This window comes from Lipophrys pholis (genome assembly GCF_963383615.2).
Source record: "Lipophrys pholis genome assembly, chromosome: 21".
In the NCBI taxonomy this organism is placed as follows: Eukaryota; Metazoa; Chordata; class Actinopteri; order Blenniiformes; family Blenniidae; genus Lipophrys; species Lipophrys pholis.
The window spans coordinates 20708449-20730768 of record NC_137649.1 but is presented as its reverse complement, the minus strand read 5'-3'; the positions used below and the strand labels follow the sequence as shown (position 1 = coordinate 20730768).

General features: G+C 41.6%; 1 protein-coding gene across 8 annotated transcripts in view; it reads right to left on the bottom strand.

Moving 5' to 3' along the window:
* The window catches only part of nrxn3b (neurexin 3b), a 344889-nt gene that overhangs the window by 179939 nt on the left and 142630 nt on the right, over positions 1-22320 (bottom strand). For 4 of the 8 annotated variants that reach the window (XM_080490434.1, XM_080490438.1, XM_080490439.1 and 1 more), the window contains 7 exons: positions 20561-20680; positions 18979-19091; positions 17725-17993; positions 16699-16889; positions 14991-15164; positions 14195-14221; positions 11627-11746 (listed from right to left, as the gene is read on the bottom strand). In XM_080490434.1, the coding sequence (XP_080346560.1) occupies positions 11627-11746; positions 14195-14221; positions 14991-15164; positions 16699-16889; positions 17725-17993; positions 18979-19091; positions 20561-20680 (1014 nt within the window). The remainder of the gene's footprint in view (positions 1-11626; positions 11747-14194; positions 14222-14990; positions 15165-16698; positions 16890-17724; positions 17994-18978; positions 19092-20560; positions 20681-22320) is intronic. The other 4 variants (XM_080490435.1, XM_080490437.1, XM_080490436.1 and 1 more) reach the window with 1 other exon arrangement.

The window sequence follows — 22320 nt, the reverse complement described above, 5'->3', positions numbered from 1 at the left end:
CCCATGTCCAGAACGATCATGCAGTAGCATATCGTATATAAGCTTATGTATTTTTGTATTCATTGTTCTTTCAGGGGAAGATTAACATCTTTCTGACTGTGGGTTTCTGAACCAGGTAAGATCCCTTGTACAAGCTTTTTTCTGCATTTCAATAAACAGTTAAAAGATGAAAGGCTCCACCAACATGGAAGAAGCCTTGAGATTCTTTGAATCAGAATCAACGAACGCGCTAACAAAAACCCAGTCCTGTATACATACATGTGCTGAAACATGAATGACATGAACCTGGGACAAAACCAGAGGAAGTATGTGATCTTGTCACATTTTCTTTCTACAGATAAACATTAGATGATATTGCGTTTGTAGCAGTTTCCCCTATAGCGGATGAGGAAACCCTAGTTAGTCAAGCTGGGAAATACAGTAATCCCACGCTTTATGACCCTTTGTCCTGTCATTACTAAGACAAAGACAAAGACATGGGTGACTCAGCCTGGAGGTCAGATGTGGCAATGCTTTACTGGGAACCCTTTCATGTTTGGAATTTATGTTCTTTTGCTTTAGCAATCAATGCAATTTAATCTGTTTTTTTTCCAACCTCTTGAACCATCTGACTGCTTCCTCCCAGTCTTTCATTCATTCATTCATTTTCTTCCGCTTATCCGTTTCCGGGTCGCGGGGGTGACAGTCTGAGCACCGTCACCCAGATCACATCGCACCATTTAAGAACCTTCCTGCAGGTGGTGAGCCCACGGGAAGGTGGCGCCCGGCGTGGGACACGAACCCACTACCCTGAGATTGTGAGTCTCATGCTCTACCAACTGAGCAAGCCGGGTCTTTTGACCCAAATTTAACCTCACCATGACAACTTAACTGGAAGAATAGCTTGACTTCACTGAGATCAAAGCTATAAAGTCTCAATATGAACCGAGATAACAGGACGTTAGAGGGACAAAGAGGTCATGTGTGTTTGCAATGTGCTAAAGGGTAAATCTGTCACTTACTGTGTGTATGTGGATGGTATAAAAATGGTGACGGCATATGATGTAAACTGGGCAATAAATCATTAAATCCCTTACATTCTCCACATTTATTCAACATGTTTAAAGATGTGGTTGACATTTTACTTTTTTTTTTTTGCCTTTGATTGTCCGGACAGTACTTTACACTCACAAAAACACTCAAGCCCCAATGGTCACAGCTGCCATGTCGGGCGGGATTCAGAGTTTGGTGCTTTCCCCAATAACACTTTAACATATGGACAGGGTGACATGGGGTCTCCAACGACCAAACGTGAGACTGGAAGACTACCCACTCTACCAGCGGAACCACTGCTGAATGAGCCGTCTCAATCAATGCAACACATGCACTAAAGATGATATTTAAAAAAAAGTTCAAATACATTTGCCAGCAGACATAATTGAATAGTACAAATTAAACTAATTTCAATGAGGATGATCTTCGGATTCATGTCCTTGTTCATTCACAAGCACTATGCACACTTCAGCAGCTTTAGTCTCTTTATCACTGACATTCTCCCGACGATGTCAAAATGACCTAATCTACAATTTTGATGACAGTCTTGTTCAATTTTCTTTCTGCTCTCTTTCTTTTCCGTGCCACACTCCCGGCTCACCGACTGTAAAATAGTAATTCTGTCACTCAGAGCTTGTTGCTTGCAGCACCACAGTCTCCTACACCACCTCCATCTCAACAACTTCATGTTCTCATAATAATCACCACCTTTCGAATTGCAAGTGTGAATGATTATTTGTGTTTGTGTAATTTACGTACACTGGTTTAAAGATTTGGTTGTGTTTTGCTGACTGATTAAAGACTGGCGACGTGTCCTGGGTGTACCTGGAGGGGTCTAGAAGACAGGCCTGAACTACTGTGTACTTGAAGATAGATGGATACTTACAAGAAAAAAACAAGAAAGTTTCCTGTCAGTACACTTCAGACATGCCGCATGACCGCGGCTACTTGTTTAAATCCAGTCAGACACACAGTCGGATTGACTTCTGATTTAAAAGGAACACAAACGGCTTGACAGAGCCACTCCTCGCTTCTGATGAAGTACCATCCTGTGAGTGCTGTAGAGAGGAGAGCGTCATCCTTTGTCGTCTGCTCTGAGAGGTTTAGCTACCTACCAGTGATGACTGCCTACTGTATCGGCCTCCGTGCTGAGAGACAAAAGGCAGGGACAGGTGGGAATACAACAAGAACAATAGAGCTCTAGAATGAGACCAATTCACCTTGCTTTTTGATTCATGTGCATCTAAATTGGTGTTGTGGAGTTGTGGGGGCTCTGGAGGGGGCGGGGCGACGGGGTTATTGTATGTACTCACGTGTGCAATCCAGCGCAGAGTGGGAATGCTATCTGCCAATGACAAATTACTTGGAAACGTGTGGCCTTTCGAAACCAACCACCACGATGGACAAGTGCACAGTGGAGAGCATACATGAGGGAAGCTCACGAGGAGCCATTTATGGATCCTGCCGCTTGTTCAGACTGTAGTAACCAGGATTCAGCTTGAAGTATGCGTTGCCATAAACTACAACTCACCAGTACACGAGATGACATGTGAGAAAGTACTTAGGGAAGCCTGCACAAAATGGGACATTTATACAGCTGTGAGGGAAACGACACGTGTGTACCATGGAAAAAATGCACTATTGATGGAAACTGAAAAAAAAGAAAGTTAAGATAGGGTGTGCAAATTCAACAGAGATTATTTTCATTGGATACATCGCTTAAATGTGCTTTTGCAATTAATATAATATTTTTAAATCTGAATTAGCCAACTGATGTGTGTTTAATTCACTTCAAACTGTACTAAAATTGGCTTTATGTTGAGATTGCAGTATTTTCCAGAAGTTATTGTGAAAAGAAAAATTTAAAGGTTATTACATTTGCCAATCATTGCTGTATGTTTATCTGTTTGTCTGTCTGTTAGCAAGCTTACGTCAAAACTACTGCACGGACTTTGTCGAAATTTTCACCACAGATAGATATTAGGCAATGGAGCGTTCATTATATTTTGGAGGTGATCCGGATTCGGATTGTGGATTTGGATTTTATTTTATAGACTTTTAAGCATTACGTCAAAACTACAAGACATATTTTCACCACATTTCTGAGTCCAGCCTTTGGCTGATGTCATAAATTTCTGATTGCTCTTGTTATGGTTTTACCGGTTTGGCCTACTCAAGATGAAATCAGGCTGTATGTGGTCCCTGAAGTAAAGTTTTTTGACACCCCAATTTTTAAAAGGGTATATAAGTTTTTTTTAAATGTCTTAAAAATAAGCGATTCAGCATTTCATTGATTTATGTCACAAAACTGCTCAGTTTAAGCATTTTCATTAAAATTATATAGAGTGGGAGAAGAATGGTGACACGTCAGGATAAAGTAAACGATGAATTGGTCATTAAGAAAAAAAAGTGCGTACCATAAAAGTTGCTTCAAAGAAGCAATAGACAAAATTAGAGCTTAATGCATCTTTAGTGGTGAAAAACTAGTTTGAAACTGTGCAAAGCTGAAGCGACACCAGTCCATCAAATACCACGAGATGGTTTGTAAACCCAAATGAGTTTATCCTCAGAAAAAAAGAAGACACTATTACTAAATATAATAAAGAAACAGTTTATATATATATATATATATAAAAAAATAAAAAAAAAACCGCAAAAGAACGAGTTAAATGATAAGACACATGTATTAAAGACAGACTGCAGCAGAAAGAGATAGATCACAGATGCAAAAGAAAATGTGTGCGTCAGCCGCACTTACTCAGGACATGCTCCTGCCCAGAACCCTGTAGTTCAGGCGGGGTGTTCGAGGTATTGATTGGGTGATTTGTATGTGTTGCCTGCGCTCCTAAAATGTGTCTGGGAACACATGTTGATGGATGTGTCTGTGGCCGGGCTCTCAGCCTGCGAGGGCCAGGGCGGGGTGCTGGGAACGCTCTGACAGCCTCAAGGTTACCCGCCTGGCTCCAAAACAGATGGATGCCCCTCATCGTAACTGTCTGTAATGTGTTCAACTCAATCATTCCCCCCCTCCCTCTGTTTCGTTCCCTCACAACATCTCTCTCATTCGCCGGTGGAGGCGGCTTGCAGAGGTGCACTGCGTATCCGGGAGACAGCAGTCGAAGTCCTGATTTTAATTATCACACCGGGAGAACTTTAGCGTCTCTCCCTGGGTACAATAACTGCAATGTGATGCTGTTAACTATCAGGTGTCTTTTGCGTTGAAAAATCTGCTGTTTATTTACTTCTTTTCAGGAGAATATCAGTCTGTTCGTGTATTATGCATGAAGTGTATGGTGACTTCCTTTCTTCGGAATTAAAACACTAAAACAATGCACCGAACCAAAACTCACAAACTGCTTATGGATTGTTAAAAAAAAAAAAAAAAAAAAAAGGGATTCATAAGGCTGCCGTTTTTTTTGTGTCTGTTTTTGATTTTCTTTTTGCCTCTCGCCTGGCATCAAAATCAGCCAAAATCAAAACGGTGCCTCACTAGTATCTCTTTTAATTGGTACTGTCAGTTTTGCTGTTTCTGGCCACCTAACAAAGGTTGACGTCTGTCTGCTGCAACAAAAACACAACCAGCAACAATAAAGCCACAAACACTAACAGGCGTTTGCACAGTAACTGTAGTTTTCTTCATATTTTCTGGTGTCATGCATCAACTGAAGTAGATGACAGAATTTGCATTGCTTTCCAGACAACCAGCATTCAGTCCCAATCACAGACTGATCCAACCCAATTCATCGACTTCAATTATCTGCTCACTGAACCCTAACGAATCAGTGAAATGAATCCTTGAGCATCAACTGATGTGGAAAATCGATATAAAACAAAGATGTTATCCGTACATTTACGAATGCCGGTATCCACTAACGTTTTACTAAAGCAAAGGTTGCCAGTTCATCACAAAACCACACACACACACACACACACACACACACACACACACACACACACACACACACACACACACACACACACACACACACACACACACACACACACACACACACACACACACACACACACACACACACACACACACACACACACACACACACCCACCCCCAAGGAATTTAGAGTTAGCCTATCAAATATGTCAAAAAGTCAGAGGACCTCCTTGAAAAAAACCCAAAACAAAATAAAACAAAACACTGCAGGCACTGGAACAAAATGCTCGAACATCACTAGGCGGGATGCGATCTCAGATCGCAACTTCCAGGACGGTGGAAAAGAAATTAAGATGCTCTGCGTCGTCAACAAAGTTCGTAGAGACTATGTAGAACTACTAACTTGATTCAGAAGGTCCATTTGAAAAATTTGCAGTCATGCTTTCCAACTCAAAAAGGAAATGCCATCAACAGGTCGACGAAACCTCAAGGAGAAACACCTACACATCAGCTCTTGAAGAGTAGGAATAAGTTATTGGTTTACCTACAAATGTGTAGGTAAACCAAGTAGAATCACAGATATGTGACGAAAAACCTTCACATATGTCATTACAAGAGTCGGATTTCCCTGAGGTCTAATAACTCGGAACTAGAGCGGATACTGTATATACACACATGAAAGTGAATGATCCAAAACTATGGAAGAAAGGACATATTTCTTTAACGGACACATTTACTAACACCCGAGAGGAGCAACATCTCCCACTCTTCCCCTCCATCTTTTTTAACCGTTTTACTTTCACTTCCTTCAGGCCTCGGGGCATTTAGGCTCCAGAGCGCCGCATACATCCAATTATACCACGGCTCTGAGCATGGCGGTGACACATCGATTGACACAAGCGACATCCAGTCTTATCACAGTGACATGATGCAGTGCTGGGCAAGCATCATTAGCCAGATCAGCCAATAGCGAGGCAGCTCGTTAGACCCCCGTCCTGAGGGCTGCACATGCAGTTCTGGATCTAATACAGTGGATGTAATACAGACGTCATACAACAAGGGAGAGGAGATAGATAGATAGAGAGAGATTAGAAACTTGGGAGCACAACTTTATGTTTCTATGTATGCATTTCAGGCAATTCTACAGAGCCTAACGCTGAGCAATTACACTTTTCCCGAAGCCACAGCTGTACGACGACACTTCCCGCAAGCGACTTGTACAGTCCAAAGCATGACGACCCTGCAGGCAGCTGTCAAACCTTCAGAGTGATGTTCCAGCCTCCCAGCACCCCGATCAGATCAGGTGATCTCTCAGTCATACAGACCCTTCTGGATTGCATGATTATCTCGACGAGTAGAGTGAGATCGTATCAAAGTGTGCTTTTGGGATAGGTTGAGCCCCGAGGACAAATCATTCTCTGTGGAACTCTTTTGGCCCATTTCTGATCTACCTGTGGTATTTATAGGCAAATGTTCTCATATCGCTATGCTCCACTTATGAGCCCTCTTTCGCCAAAAGATACTTTCAAATACAGTAGAATAACTTGTCAGTTTCTGCAAGAAGGAAACCGGGAAGTAAAGTCGGGGAAAGTTTCGACAATGTTGTGGATTTAAATCCCCTCACCCCAATTGTGATGGCTTTAGGAGTATTATGAAACTTATTGTCAGTTTTATGGTGACTTTTTTGTCCCCCACTGTGGTGGAAAAGCCTATTCTGGTTTACAGCATCGTCGATAATGTGACTGAACTAATAAAGGACTTTCACGAAAAACGGCGATTCAATGAGCCAGGAAAGGCAAACAAATGGTTAATAGGCTTTACTTGTATGGCTCATTAAACCGCTTGAGCAGCTTCAACATGCTTTACAGGATCACATTCACCTATTTGCACGCAATCACACAACAATGGCGGCAGCTGCCATGCAAATGGCTCACACACCATTCAAGGTAACTCAGATTTTTACTTCAACCAATATACAAGCAGACACTATGCTACTATTATCTCCCATCATATCAGAAAACTTGGCATTGTGTGAGCTCTGATAACATGTGGGTTCTCAAATTGCAGCATTCATTGTTTGGAAACCGACATTGTGTTATTAAAGCTTGATTTGTTATTTTTCGCTCTCTGTACCGTCCCACAATCAAGACTGGGCGGAACAAAAGATCAGGTATAAGGCCTTTTCTCCCTTCCCCGTCATAATAAACTCTTAGTTTAGACTCGGAATATTTTGGAAATTACACTAAACTAATAGATATGTTCCTGAATAGAAGGAGTTGGAGTTGTGTTTCCTCCTGCTCACTGGTTCCACATCAGATTCAGACTCTGTATAAATGCCATTCACTGGGTGGAAATGCAGCTCAAGGGTCAACAAGCCTAAGTTGTGTAAAGCACTACAGTAGACACATAAATGAATGGTGGCCGGTCTCAAACCATGCCATGCTTGTATTTCACAGTCGGGTCACAGCTGTAAACCAATCACAGCCACCATCAGCCCGTAAAACACTGCAGAGGCTGCAGCAGGTTGAAATATTCAACGCTTCGACGGAATCTCCTCCCACGTTCAAGACAATCGCTCTCATATCTACTCGTCGTTTGTCTCCACTGTGTGGCTGATTTCTTCAGTTAATATTGAGGAAACCGCCATCACTGTGGATTCGCTTGCAGACCAGAGGGAAAGCAGCCCACCCCATCCCAGTTGGGGTTTCTTTCCCCACCCTCGTTTGTTTTCTCTGCAGAGGAGAAATGACCACAAGGCGGTGAATGCCTTGACTATTTTATTTAATTTTTTTAAATATTGGCGTTGCAGTGTAGTGGTTTTCGTAAGCAGTTAGCCGGATATGATTGCAGTCCTCTGAGTGCATCTTGACAAATAAATGAAGGACATTGGGTTAAGAAGAAGGGTTCATCGCGTTGACAAAGAAAACCATCGCCAAATCCATCTGTGCAATTACGGACGACAGCATCAAACTGACGTGTGGCTTCGCATCAGTCTCTTTCCCCTCCTCCCATCACTGTGTATTTTTTCCAGTTTGTTTACAACGTTCCTGACTGTGGAACAATGCAGCGACCTTTGCAGAGATAATTCTATTACATAACTTGAGTAATTGCTCTGGATGTGGAAGAGGAGTGTCCGACTGCTCTTCTTGCTTGGCCCAGAGCACTCATGTCCTTGGATTTAAAATGAAACTCTGCAGCACTCATGGATCCTGACAGGGAGAGGTCCCACTCAGGAAACAGGAGGATGAGGTGAAAAAAAGGGGGGGTGGATACAAGAAGACAGGAAGATGGAAATGAGTATTACAAAAGCACTGAGCCAGAACCAAGCAGCTCAAGAATGCTCCAAAAAAAAGAGTTCACCCCTAACCCCCATTATTAAAAAAAAAAAAAAAAAAAAAAAAAAAAACGCAACGTGTACTTCGAGATTGTCTGAGTGGCTCTGAAAATGGCCTGCATGGTGCAAAGAGCCCTGCAAATTCCCTCCCTGTCTTGTTCCCGTACGTTAAGGTGTGCAGCAGGCACAAAGTGCCGGCTGCAGGGCTACACCACAACAAATGGGAGCGGTGCTGATAGCTCTCGCCCGCCGAGGCGTTTCGTGTTCCTCCTCATCTTCTCCTCCGCCACCTGGAGACCTGTTGGCTCACGGAGGGAAGTGCAGAGGCGCGACGCTAACAGTCAACAAAGCTGAATTTCTCCAGCGGCTTGCTTCACTTTACTTTGTTCAAGTTCTTCCTCTGTTTGGACAATGGGCAGAGGCAGAAGTCGGAGAAGCAGACAATTACTGATATTTGCTGGCAGCTATCAGAAGAGGGGGAGACCAAGAGAAATGCAGGGGGAAGCTACACTCCCACATTGTTAATTAGAAACTCTGTCTCTCCCAATGCTCACTGAATAAAGGGCAAACATTTTGTTGAACTGTTTTATTTTATCAAGCTATTTAAAAAAAAGAAAAAGAAAAAGAAAAAGGAAAAAAAAAAACTCATGGCATTGTGACTGAACTGTAAAAATTTCACAAATTTGCATTGTTCAGGAGATGGCACATTATTCTCTCTGTGATCAATAACTGCAGTCATTGGAGGGGGTTTGTACGGGGGCTATATGTTGAAATGGAGGGAAGCAGGGAGAAGGAAATCAGAGGAAAGCAGATTTCATGCTCGGGGGATTGCGTTTCATTTTCTCCAGGTTTGGAGGAGTATTGCGAGGTCCTGCTTGTGGATTTACTGCCACCTCGTGGCCGTGAGGCGGCACTGGCGAGCGCGTGAGACCTCAGAGGAGCAGAGGCTGTCATCAGAGTCAACATCAGAAGATTGAGTCAAGCCAGGAGACGTGAACTGAAGCTCTTATCTCACGCAGACGGTGTCATGTCGGCTCATGAGTGCACTTCGTGAAATGTAAACACAGTCTGGATGCAATGAAGACTTCCCAAACCGAAATGCCTGCTCACCTGACTCTTTCTCCTCTCTCACTTCTCTCCCTTCATTAAAATGGAGAATAACAACTCAGAGGAAAAACAAACAGAAAAGAAAATCCACTTCAAAATTCTGAGATGAACACAGTTTAGGTAAGAGCTCAGTCAATAAAAGGGAGCATCTATCCCCAACAGCCGAAACAGGAAAACTACCTGCAATTCCAAAGACATGTAAAATAAGCAACTATATCAACAAGAATCATGCACGTGTCGATATGAAATCAATGGGATCTCCTTCATCCCCACGCAGCACCAGGGAGTGAATTAATCACGTCTTACCACTAATTAACACATAAACACACAGCTCCCATCACAGAGTGAGAACTGGAGTCAGATTCTCAACCCAACATGGAGAAGATTGCACCATGTGATCACTGCGAGGGAAGAAAGAGAGGAAAGTGAGAGGTCACGATAGCAAAGAGGAAGAGAATGAAGAAAAAATTAGGATTTGGAAGATATGAAGTCATACACAGTGGCCGGGTCAGACATCAGACAGGTCTGGATGATTAGGAGAATGCTCACAGATAACAGCTTCCAGCACCTCATTAGTCTGTCCCAGCAGCAGCATGGCCCCACTATTAAAGTCTAAATGAAAGACCGCCAGCCGTGATTACTAAAGGGAAGTCCCCTGTTGTCATGGGGATAGGAGAGTCCCGTGCACGCTCACACGCACGCACGTACACACGCACGTACGCACTTCCACGAGAACTGTCTGTAGGACGTTTATGGAATGGCGATTGAGGCAGAAGTGGACATTTCACACATCATCGCCAGCACCCACTCATGACGGAGCCCAAAATGGGAAAGCTTTGCAACATCAAGCAAACCTGTTACGACAAATTGTCTGCAATGCAGAAGAAAAAGAACTCGACAATTGCCAACATCTCTCGGCTGCTTCATTTAAAAGATCACATAGCACTTTCGGCACCGCTTTTATGCAGCAAATCTGGCAAAGGCTTAATAAGCACACGTGAAACAGCCTGGGAGTTCTTGAGGATGTGGTACTCAGTGCTGCACAGGGGAGGATGGCAAAGGTTCATGGGTGTCCTCAAAATAGGTGCAGGTGCCTGTGTGTGCCAAAAGCTTCTAATGAGTGTAAAATTACTGCTTGTTGTCAGGAAGATGTGTTTCTTTTTCTGGGTCACTCTATAGCACCGTGGGGCTATATAATATAGGTGTGATATGGCAGTTTGGTGCAATTACGTGTGCCTGGTGCAGACTGGCTGCCTGTTAAAGCAGCACTCCACACCAATTTAGTCTTTTGAAAGAGTGTGGAAGTGCAGCCTTAAACTTCAACAACATTGGGTGTTACACTTTCTTTAACCGGACTCTCAGCAGGCCTCTCCAATAGTCCAATGTGTAAGGCATGCACAGTCTCCTCAGAATTTTGTGGTCTCGAAATGAAAAAAACCTTTGGGACTCGTATGACTCCTTCAGACTCCTCAAGAAGAGTTTAGAAGTGCCTGTCAGGAAGTGGTCACACTTGCCCAATATCCTTTGTAAGAAGATGCAAATACTTTTCAATTGTGAAGTTGTAATTTTTGTATCGTCTCCTGGTGGCTCCTTACATTTTTTACAATTTGCTTGTTGGTTTGGGCAGATTGGAGCCTATTGCAGGTCAGTTTTGGCCCACAGGTCTCATGTTTGACACCTCATACCACAACTAAAAAGTCAGACGAGATGGATTCTGTCCATGAGCCAACTCAGACTCGTTTAAGCAGGCGGTATTGAGTGGTATCACAATTTATAATAAAACGATCACATCTTAGCCTTTATAGCTAAGCAACATTGTATCTTGCAGCTTTTCATATGATGTTACAGGACTTCAAAAAAAAAAAGTCAAGAGGTGTGTCTTTCCCACATTGTGCAATCTTACACTTATTTGTGGATTTATGAATTTGCAGATCTGATGCCTGCCACATCCTTTGTTCGGTACGTATCTAATCCATGCTGTTTTAAGACTTCAAGGGAAAAAAATCACGGGAGCTCAGACTGAGAAGTGGTCCTCAAAGGATATTTGTCTGTGTTTGCCTAAAGCACACTGCAATTCAGATGGCTGCAAGTGGAAGACCAGAATCGAACACTGAAAACAGAGCAATCAAGCCAAACCTATGACAAGTGTGAACACACCCTTAGTTCCTTCTGTACTGCAACTAATAAATTCACTTTCCCGGCCAGAAAGCTGTGGAGTGCTCCATTCATACAGGCGTAGGACTTATAGAGGAAAAGCACTCACGGTCGTTGCAGTGCGTCCCCGTGTACGACGTCATGGAGCAGTCGCACGTGAAGTTCTCCCACTGCTGGATGCACACGCCCATGTTGGCACACGAGTCCTCCTGGCAGGTCGTACTTGGTCCTGGTGGAAAAAAGGCGAGAGGGAGGGAGGAAATAAAAAAAAAAAAAATGGGAGAGAGGGTGCACCACAAGTGTACAGTCAGGCAACAATCACAACTGCTGTGGACACAATTCAATGCATAAAACATGCACAAACTCTGCAAAGACAAGTGTGCACCATGTGGGCCTCGAAGAAAGAACAAGGAGTCAACGGTGCCACCACAGGAAGCCTGACGTGTGATACAACACCTGAAAACTGTCACAGGCTCGCCAACACGCATCATTAGGACATTTTGAATTCATTATTATAAAATCTGCCGTGCAGGACGTTAATTTGAATGTAGTCTGCATTGAAGAGACGCTTCAGCAGTTGAGCTGGACCCCCCAGCGAGGCTGCTGTGGCGGCACTGTCAACATCCCATAATTTCCTTCTTTTCAAGAGTGTGTGTGTCAGCGGACTGGCATGCAGGTTTTTCTCAGGCCCCGTTTGCACGACAACGTTTCGAGTGAAAACGCATCGTTTTTGTGTCCTCGTTTCAAAGCGTTGTCTGTTTAGCAAGCAACAACAGAAACACTGAATATAATGTAGTGAGCACTTAAGGCCACGAGTGGGTGCTGTTGTTCATTTTCATAATGAAACCACATACATGTGCGCGGGAAAGAAATACGCCATAAGAAATAGCAACGACGAGTATATGGACATTCGTATGGACAGACGATCAAGTTGGATTGCTGTTACGGGTGACTGTTGGTGACTCTAGAGGCCGCCATTGTTGTTATTGTCCATCTACAATGTGTGCCGAAGAACCATTTACTAAAAAAAGTTGTGTTTTCTCCCATTTCCATAATAGAGTTGGAGTGTTTTTATAAAGTTGTGTTTTCCACTGTGTGCACGACGACAGAGTCGGAGCGTTGCCGGAAAGTTCCACTTTGGAGTCCGTTTCCAGAAAGTTGCACTCCCGGTGGTTCCGAGCCCCGTTGTCATGGAAACGGACCTCCAAAACACAATGGGCGTTTTGCGTTTTCACTTGAAAGTGTTGTCATGTAAACGGGGCCTGAATCGTCATTCCAACATGTTTCCCATAAAAAGTTTTATCAGAGTAAAACTTAACACGCTGCATTCCCTCTGTGGACAAGCAAGACGAGACATTTAAATAAGGGAACCTTTTAAAAACAACAAAAATAGTAGAAAAATACATTTGAATATAACTGCACAGAAGAGGCCCCGATAATTCTCTGTGTAAATATTTGTGTGAGGATGCACGGTGAACACTAGATACACTAGACAGACAGAATTCATGAAGAGGAGAAAAGAAACATAAAAAGCACTTGGAGAAACACGCAGTGCATATCCCCGTGTATGCACTTCAGAGTCAGACAGAAAGTTGAAGAGGGTATTCAAAGTCAAACTGGATGTGTGTTTGCTATTCCTCTCCGCCACACATAGCTCTCACTTTTGAATACTGAGAGGGAATGCAGATAAGGACAAGCGCACGGCAGAGATAACGAGATCAACAAACACCCCCCCCCCCCCCCCCCCCCCCCCCCCCCCCCCCCCCCCCAACCAACGAGAGTCCGGACAGAACAGACAAGAGCGGGGAAAAACAACCTCAACAATAACCCTCCTGATCGGCAAATAAAAAGCTTGACTCAAAGAAAAGAAAAGAGTCCAAATATATGGCAGACAAATGCAAGTAAACAGAGTTTAGGAGCAATTGTCCAGTGCAAGACCAATGTTGATAAGAGACATCTAAAGTGGAAAACAGAGCCAGCTGAAAGTGCATTTACTGTGTAATGTACAGTAACAGTGTTCAACCAGGCGTCCCCGAGCTTTGTGTGGACATGATGTATGTTTATCTTTTATTAAAGGATTTCAGTTTTTTTTTTACTGTTTGCTCTCTGACAAAAAAAAAGTAAACATTCATCTAAGTGAAGCAGCGAAAAGGCAGTTTTGAGTATTTATTTTATTTTTTCTCCCCGATGGAAAAACGAGACACAAAGAGCACAGCCTGACTCCTCAGCTGCACATTGGCAGCATTCAGATGTGGGTTGACAGTCTCTTTCTGCTGTCACGTCTTGTATTTTTTTTATTCAGGCGACACTGTGCTCCTTCAAACTGTGTCGGCTTACTTACTTCACCTGCTTACCTCCTTTTAACTCAAGTCTTGACTCAAATCTATAATTGATTATTCCAGTTTTCCCCACATCCAATCTGCAAACTGACATATTTGAGCAAACCTGTGATCAAATAACATTGTTGTAGGACTTTAGTATGAAAATACTAATCATATTTTCGTGCAGAATTCTCCTGTTAATTGTTCTATTTATAAGGGTTTTTTTTCTTCTCAGAGAGCAGGTCGCCGCCGCGGCGCTCGGGGGGACATTATCGCCATGGTGACACCCACGATGCATTGCACACAGCAGACTTTCAGGCGAGCAGGCCTCCGAGAGGCGGAGTTCAACCCTCTACCTTGCAGGTCGGCTTTGGTGAAACCAACTTTGTTAGCGCAGAAAGAAAATAAACAAGAACAGAGCAGAGCGGGAAAACAAGAGTAAAGGTTAGTGGAGACCAGCATTATTAGCGTTCTGAAAACTTTGCACAACTTCTCAGTAACTTTGGTGACACTACCTGCTGAAGGTTTGTCTGTCAGGCTCCCTTATTAACACTAACATTGGCTTATTTATTTATATACATATAATTATTTTATGTGTAGTTATTCTGAAGTCATGGCAGTGGTGGTAAACTTATTTCAATCTTCTGCTGCCCTCTAGAGGAGTGATGTGAAGCTTGCCTCATGTACAGGAAATAAGCATGCATTTGAGCAAACGTGTGCATCCAAATACAGAATGTGGCCAGAAATCACTTTAAAGCAACTGTACAGGCAATAAGGAGTGATTATTTCCTGTAAAATCAACATATTTTCCTGGAATATGAGATGATAGAGGTTAAAAACAAAGAGGAAAGTATAGATGGAATACCAATTTAAAATATATATATTTAAAAAAAGTTGATTTCTCGATTCTTCTTAATCTTGTTGCTGAGGTTTAAGCACTTCCAGTGATATTAAACTGCACTTAACATATTTAAAGTATTATCTTACACTGTGACAAATGCTTGGCAAAGAAAATGAAAATGAGAATTAACAGCGGCAGAAGAAAAAAAAAAAAAAAAAAAAGGCTTTAGGAGCTGCTGAAGCACCTTCTAATTAGCCTAATAAATCTCACACATCAGGTCATGATTCTCGTGCGCTACAGGCCATCTGTACCTTCGCAGCCGCGCTCAATCTGCCCGCTGCGGAAAAGGGCATCATTGATGAGGTCTGGCAGGCGGCCGTTGAGGTCAACCGAGGCCAGGCAGCCCTGAAAGCCCTCCCGAGAAACCACCAGCTTGGGGAGATTCTGGTACATGTTGGGTCCCAAACCTCCCACGAACAGGTCGCCTGACAGAAAGATGAAGAAAAGGTTGACTGGTCTGACGATTAGTCACTTTCTACCCAGCAGTTCCATTCAAATCAGTTTATTTGTGTCTCCGTGGGTCAAATAGTGTTGTAGCAAAGTATAAAACATAAAAGCTCATACATACATGATATACAACATTCAAAAATTCAAGAGGGAGGGACAAAACAGTGTGCTGAAACATCAGTAGCAGCGACTAAATAGAACTGTAAATACTATAAATAGCATAGGAATAGTAAATATTATAAATTCCTGCCTACCTAACTGCCACATAATATCATATTAGCTCCAACTCATACCCTGAATTCAGAAGGGACATCGCTTTAGGGATGAAGGAGAGCTTTTACATTACAAATTATTTGGCACTGGTCAAGATTTTAAATATTAGTTTTTGACGTGATTAAACATTGTGGCTTGTTTAAAAGGTTATTTACTTATTTTTAGCCATTGATTTCAGAGTATAAGCTTAAATCCAAATTTAAATAGTTATTTCAAGACTTTTTATCAAGTAGAATTCATTTGCTGCATGGACAGATAATTTCACTAGTTTTAAGTATTTTAAATTTTTTGGTGTGTTTACGAAGGCTGAGTCGAAAGCCAGAAGGCAAAAACTGAAACTCAGCATGTCGGAACAGATGGCATTCACCTTCCTGCTTATTTGCCCCTTGTACAGATCCATTAATATGCACTGTTGAACTCCCACAATCTTCCTACTTGTCTTCAGCGACAGCACCGTATGTAAAATCACTGTATGGTGTTTATCCAATGAGCTGGTTCCAGACTGTTTCATGATTGAGGGTGATAAAATGTTTAGTAGTGTGGGACTGTTTTGTTTCATCATACATGATGCAACCTTGACTGATCAATCAAATGATAATGTTCTGTAGCAATAAGAAGGCTTCACGGATATACATGTATATTTATTTAATTCAAAGTATCTGTTAATATGTACACTCCAAACAAATTAGTTATCATATAACCTAAACAAAGATGTGGTATTTTCAAAAGGTTTGATGTTTCCTGTTTCTTTACTGAATTTTTCAAAAAGGCAAATTTTATAGCATTATAATATAATACAAAATACAGGAAAATACCTGGCGATGGTGTCCTTGAGGTTAGGTGAACAAGTTTGTGGTTCCCACTACTTAAATGTCACCACTCTGAGTCCATCTGCCCATTTTATGTCAAAACCCGTGTGTTTTCTTTTTTTTTTTTTTTTAAATTGCACAAAATAAGAATATAAGACAGGATTATACGAAATAAAACCTGACCGTGCAGGAAAGGAAAGAAGCCGACAGGATTTAATCTTTCCCATCAACAAACATTACAGCAATGAAAATAAAATAGAGACGAACAGATGTGATGAAAAATATAGGAAGAGTTGGGTGTCATCAGCATAACGTGACACCTCAGGATTATATATATGGAGTCTGTTAGTGTGAATTGTACCAAAACTCTGATGTCCAGAGGTTAAATCTCACTACCAGCAACCAAAACAGAAATTCAGACATACTGTACCTTTGAGGTCGAGGTTCTTTGCTCCGTTAACGTTCTGAGTGACAGACTTTGTGTCCACTTTCAGCGTGTGCGTGTTGGAAGCATCTCGTGTGATGACCACATTGTGCCACTGGTTATCGTTTAGCTGGTTGTCGCTGTTCCCCTTCAACAGGCTGGGCCCGTTGCCCAGGTCGAACACATAGTGGATGAACCTGGCAGAGGAGCAACAGCACAAAATATCATCACCACTTATATTTTTTATGTCTATGTGTGGCATATTTAGTCTCATCTCGCAAGATTTATTACCTCTGACAAACACAATTTGTGCACTGTTCTCACACAAGTTTACACGACACCATTTTAAAGATGAAACGCAAGACTTTTGTTGCATTTTGGGCATCTGTTTACCCGACAATGGTGCTCGGAGCCACTGAATATGCAAGGTACGCAACTTTTTGAGAACGGCTCCCAAGGTGGAACTTTTTTGACAACGAGGGAAAACACAACTTTCTGGAAACGCTTGGATCATTGTTTATGCTTATAGCGTATTCTTCTCTGCACGCATGTGTGTGTGTGGTTTCATTACAAAAACAACCACCAGCACCTACTAGTGGCCCAATATACTGGCGACATTTTTTGGGGGCGTTTTTTGCCATTTCTGTGAAAACGGATATTGTTGTTTTGAAATGAAAACACAAAAAAAAATGTGTGTTTTTGTTTTTAAACGTTGTAAACCTGGCCTTTAGCTGATACAGAAAGCAATCTTATGTGCTGCATTCCAATATTCATTCTCCGAAAAGCTTCTTAAAGTTGAGACAGAGACTAGAGATCAATTTTCCGGTTTACTATTAAATTCATAATTCCTCAAGAAACTAGAAAATAATAATTATTGCTTTTTTATTGACTACACTGATGTTGTCTGTCATTGGAAATGACATCTATAGGATCTCCCTTTTCAATAGACTCCAGTTTTAAATGAATTATTCATCTCCTGCCTCCAGCTGCTGATTGAAACCGACAAGCTCACGACGCCTTCATCTCACTCACCCTTTGACCAGCTCCACAGCGATAAAGTCGTTCCCGTCTCCACTGTTGAAAATGATGAAACCATCAGCTGAGGTGGTTTTGAACTGAAAGAAGAGATGCATGGTGGTGTAGGCCTGCAGCGTGGCCAGGCCCAGGTAGCTGCTCTTGGTCTTAAAGGTCACTGGGTCTGCGATGATGAAGCGCATGCCGAAGCGGGCGTTGAGCTCGCAGAAGTCGATGTCCCCGTTCTTGCACATGTCGATGTACTGCATACCATTGAACTTGAGGCTCTGGGGGAGGACAGGCATTTAAAGAGACGGTGGTTATCGACGATCTGTGAACTACGCTATAACTTTGTTCTCTAAGTTTGTCCTGAGGATCTCCTGCAGTATTTATCAGGCTTTTGCAGAGCTTTTCTCTTCGTCTATTCGGTGTGTTGGAGCATCTAAATCGTGCAGCCCAGCGAGTCCACGCAACCTGAGGGCATTTCAAGATGATCTATTGAACAGGTTTTCAAGATTCTTTGTATATTCTGGATTTTGGATTCATTATTTATACAATGCAGGCCTTTAAGTTGCAATCTGACACGAGTTCAGAGCAGACTGAGGCATGACATCTTCACCTAAGGAAGGCTGAGACTTAAGAGAGGCAATTCTTTTTTCCAGGAGACGTCACAACAGAATTTGGACCTTGGAAACAAGGCGAACATGCAGGATGAGAGAAGCGGATGCCTGACTCAGAGTCAAACCTCAAACCTGTTTTCAGAAAGCCATTTAAAGGCTTTAAAGTCCTGCATCTTAAATCTTTCAGATGGGATCGAGGCTACATGACGAGAGTATATTCCTATATATTAGTGTTTTAAGGCCTGATTTAAGAGCAGTGAGAGTGTCTGCATGAAGTATGTTCCACAGGTGATGAGCACAGGAACTAAAAGCTGCTTTATCTGGTTTCTTCTGACTCTAGGAACACTGAGTAAACCTCTTCCTGAAGACCTCAGAGGTCTGGATGTTTCACATTCTATAAGTAAACCCACGATTTATTCAGGCCAGAGACCATTCAAAGCTTTATAGAGCAGAAGTCAGACTCTGCAGTGGATCCTTTGACACACAATCAGTGTGGAACGTAAATACAACTTAAAACAAATGTTCCGTTACATTACATATTCTAAAAACTTCAAGGAGCCACTGGAGAAGAGCTGAAGATGGGGCTGAACACATGTTGCATATTGTACCTGTCAAAAGAAAAAAACAAAAAACAATTGGCCACGGGAAGTACCTGAAGATGGCCGATAAACGACGAGGGAGCAGATGACACAAAGCGTTTCTCCGTCAGGATGCCCGTCTCCACGTTGTTGAACTCGAGGCGGGTGTGATCGCCCACCATCTGACCTGTGAGTGGAGGAGGGAGAGAGAAAGAAAGGGCGGGGAATCAGACGGGGAGAGACAACAACCTGACCTTCCAGTGTAGCTTTATTACACACGTCTTCCAATCCTACTGTTGTTTTTGCTCCTAGACAGATGATTAGATGGTGAAATTACACACCGATACAATGGAACAGCAGGTCGCCCGTCTGCGATCAGACAGGAAAATCTTGTGCGATCCGAAGGTGGAGATAATTAGTATCATATGAATGAAAATAGAAAATCTCCCACACAGATTTGCTTTGTGGTGTTAATTAACCCAGCTGGGTACTTTTATGAATACTTCATGAATACTTCAAACTGGTGACAACATTTTTATCGTCTCTATTGACTACATTAAGTTGTATTGATAGTCACAACTTTTCTTCAGCATTTTTCCCTTATTAAAACAATTTATAATAATAATAAAACAAATGTTTACAAAACAAATTGAATTAAGGTAATTTTGCTTAGTATGTCCAAAAAATATTTTAGAGATGTACATTGAATGCTTGTTAACAGGGGACTTTAAGGTAGTTAAATGTAACTAAAATGGGTATTATGCAGTATTCTTTCTTTTTACATGTATTTCAGTATATTGTAAGCTTAACAATCAAACTATGCAGTCTTTCCTTGGAGGCAGTAATCGAATGCCTCTATAAGCACAAAAGTTACATTGAAGGAGGCCAGCATCTGTGAACTCACTTTTTAGACCATTTTTTATGCAATAGTACTTTTATTCATAATTAGAAACTGTATAAACCAGGGGTGTCAAACATATGGCCCGCAGGCCTTAACTGGCCTGCCAGAGTCAAATCTAGCCTGTCAGATGAAATTTTCTCGCTCTAACATTAACTGTAATATGTTTATTTCACCTCAAAGGGCACACTTTAGTCTGTTTTATGCACAGAATCAGTTCACGTGATGTAGAAATGTTTGACAAGTTATTCTTATAATATGAACTAGTCTGCTATATTTCTGAGCTACATGTGGATAAATGTTTTATGCATTTAAAGATGTACATAGTTGAATAAATGTTCACTGTGATCTGTAAATTTTAAAGCACACGGTGACATGACATTGTTGAAATTGTAGTTCTTTAATTTAAATTTCAAGGTGTGTTGTGTTGTCAAAGGATAGTTCATTAAATTCATAATGATATTTTAATACTATGTAGCACTAAAACAAAGCCAGAGATTTTGAGTTCTGGTTACTTATTGTAGATTATAATGCTTGTACTTACTGGACAATGTAAACAATGTAACAGTGATTGGACCAATTTGCATTACTTTCTACGTCTCTGTTATGGATAATAATGACAGAAATAATGATCAAATTGAAAACGGCACTAGTCAAAAAGAATTCACTCATTCATTCCAACAAAAGAAGCAATATAAGATCATATCATTATAGATACATCAGATATGGAGAAGCAGAAGTCGACATGAGGAAATCACCTTCAGCCATGTCGTCGTCCACGGTCAGTTTGAAGTTTTTACCGCGGCGGATCACTCGCACTGAGTGCCACTCGTTGTCGTTGAGCTTTTGTCCGGCATAAAGAACCTCAGGACCCTTGCCTGAAGATGAGGGCGAGTTAGTGAAGGGACAGGGGGGGAAGGCACGAGCACAAACCAAATCTTTGTTTTCTTTTGCGGCGAGAGCCGTTCCAATGTGACGAATACGTCACGAAAGGAGACGCCCGGACATCAAGATCCTCTCTGTGATGTCCGGAGCGTTCTCTGAGATTAAAGCGGAATCGAGAGCGACGGCACTTTGACTTTAATACCCCGTCGTACTTCTCAAACAAAAATTTGGTTTTGCAGTTTGACAACAGAGGAAAAAATAAATACTACAACTGGCAGCAAAGCTGAAGAGACGATCCGCTGTTACTCATATCAGGACTCACAACTCTTCTTACTCTTTATCTTATTCCTGAGCCGCTAAACACTCCTCATTTTAAAACAATCAGAATCTTTCAGCTTTACAGACTTTGAAATATATCTACCTCAGACATCAATGATGTAAATACTTAAATTTCCACAATTGAAAAATCTACAGTTTGTGTCTGTCATGTGTCTGTAACTGCAAATTCACATTATTATTCGTTAACATTCCTTATTTTCTACTTTTTGATAACTGAATTAATAATTTGATTTTATCATGCGTTTTTATAAAATGTATAACACATAATTAACACATAATGAATTACATCCTTAAATATTTCAGCTCAGCCTTAATGTGGACTTCAACACTGGATGGAGACTTTCTACTGTTAAATAAATCAAACACTAGAGGGCGCTCCAAGCTCAGTGAGTCTATAAGAAGTTGAGGGAGGCTCAGCCTCACTGTGCTGCATGATGCTTTGTGAAAGCAGCTGTTCAATCCAAGCAGGGTGTGTTGTTTTCAGTCAGCCGGAGGGATTTCTTCGGCAGCGGGATCAGAATTCTTAATTTGCTGATTTATAGTGCGGACGGAGTGTGAATGTGCTGTTTTTAATGTAAAAGGTGGTGAGACAGATTAAGCCTCACTTACTGGAGCTTCACCAAATTGAAATTGATTTGAGCGTCACCATACGGAAATTGATGAACATCTACTGTACCTCCTAATTAAAAATGCACCAGTCCGGTTATCACTTTTATGCAAGCTGGTGCGACGTCACGATCAATAGTGTGCTATAAGTTAAATTAACTTTAATAACATCCCTGCTGCTGCAGTAAATAGCAGCACGGCTGAGATTAGATGCACTAATATTTAGACTGAAAGTGTGAAGTAATTTAGTCTTGCCAGCCAAAAAAATTACCACTATTATCTTCTCATTTAATCTTCCATTCAGTTTCCACTAACAAAACTAAACAACACAAGTTTTTAGCTCAACTTTTCAGCATAACATTAATTTTCCATTGCCTACAGATACTTTATTATTACAATAAATTGTACAAAGCCACTTTGTGTAAAACAGCACGATTTTTGCAAAAGAGTTACTCAGTTCATTAAGGCTGAAACTTTGTCCCAAAGTCACAAGTTCAGTTGGTTTACACATCATTATACACATTTGCTGTACAGCAGTTGCTTTGTTTGCTGTCTTTCACATATATAACAATCATTACAAGAGGTGTTATGGTTACAAACAGCAAGGTTTTTCCTATTTCTGTTTGTTTTTGCTTCCTCCTGAAGTAGTAGCAGTATAGTGGTAATTTATGTCTATGAGTACGAGCAA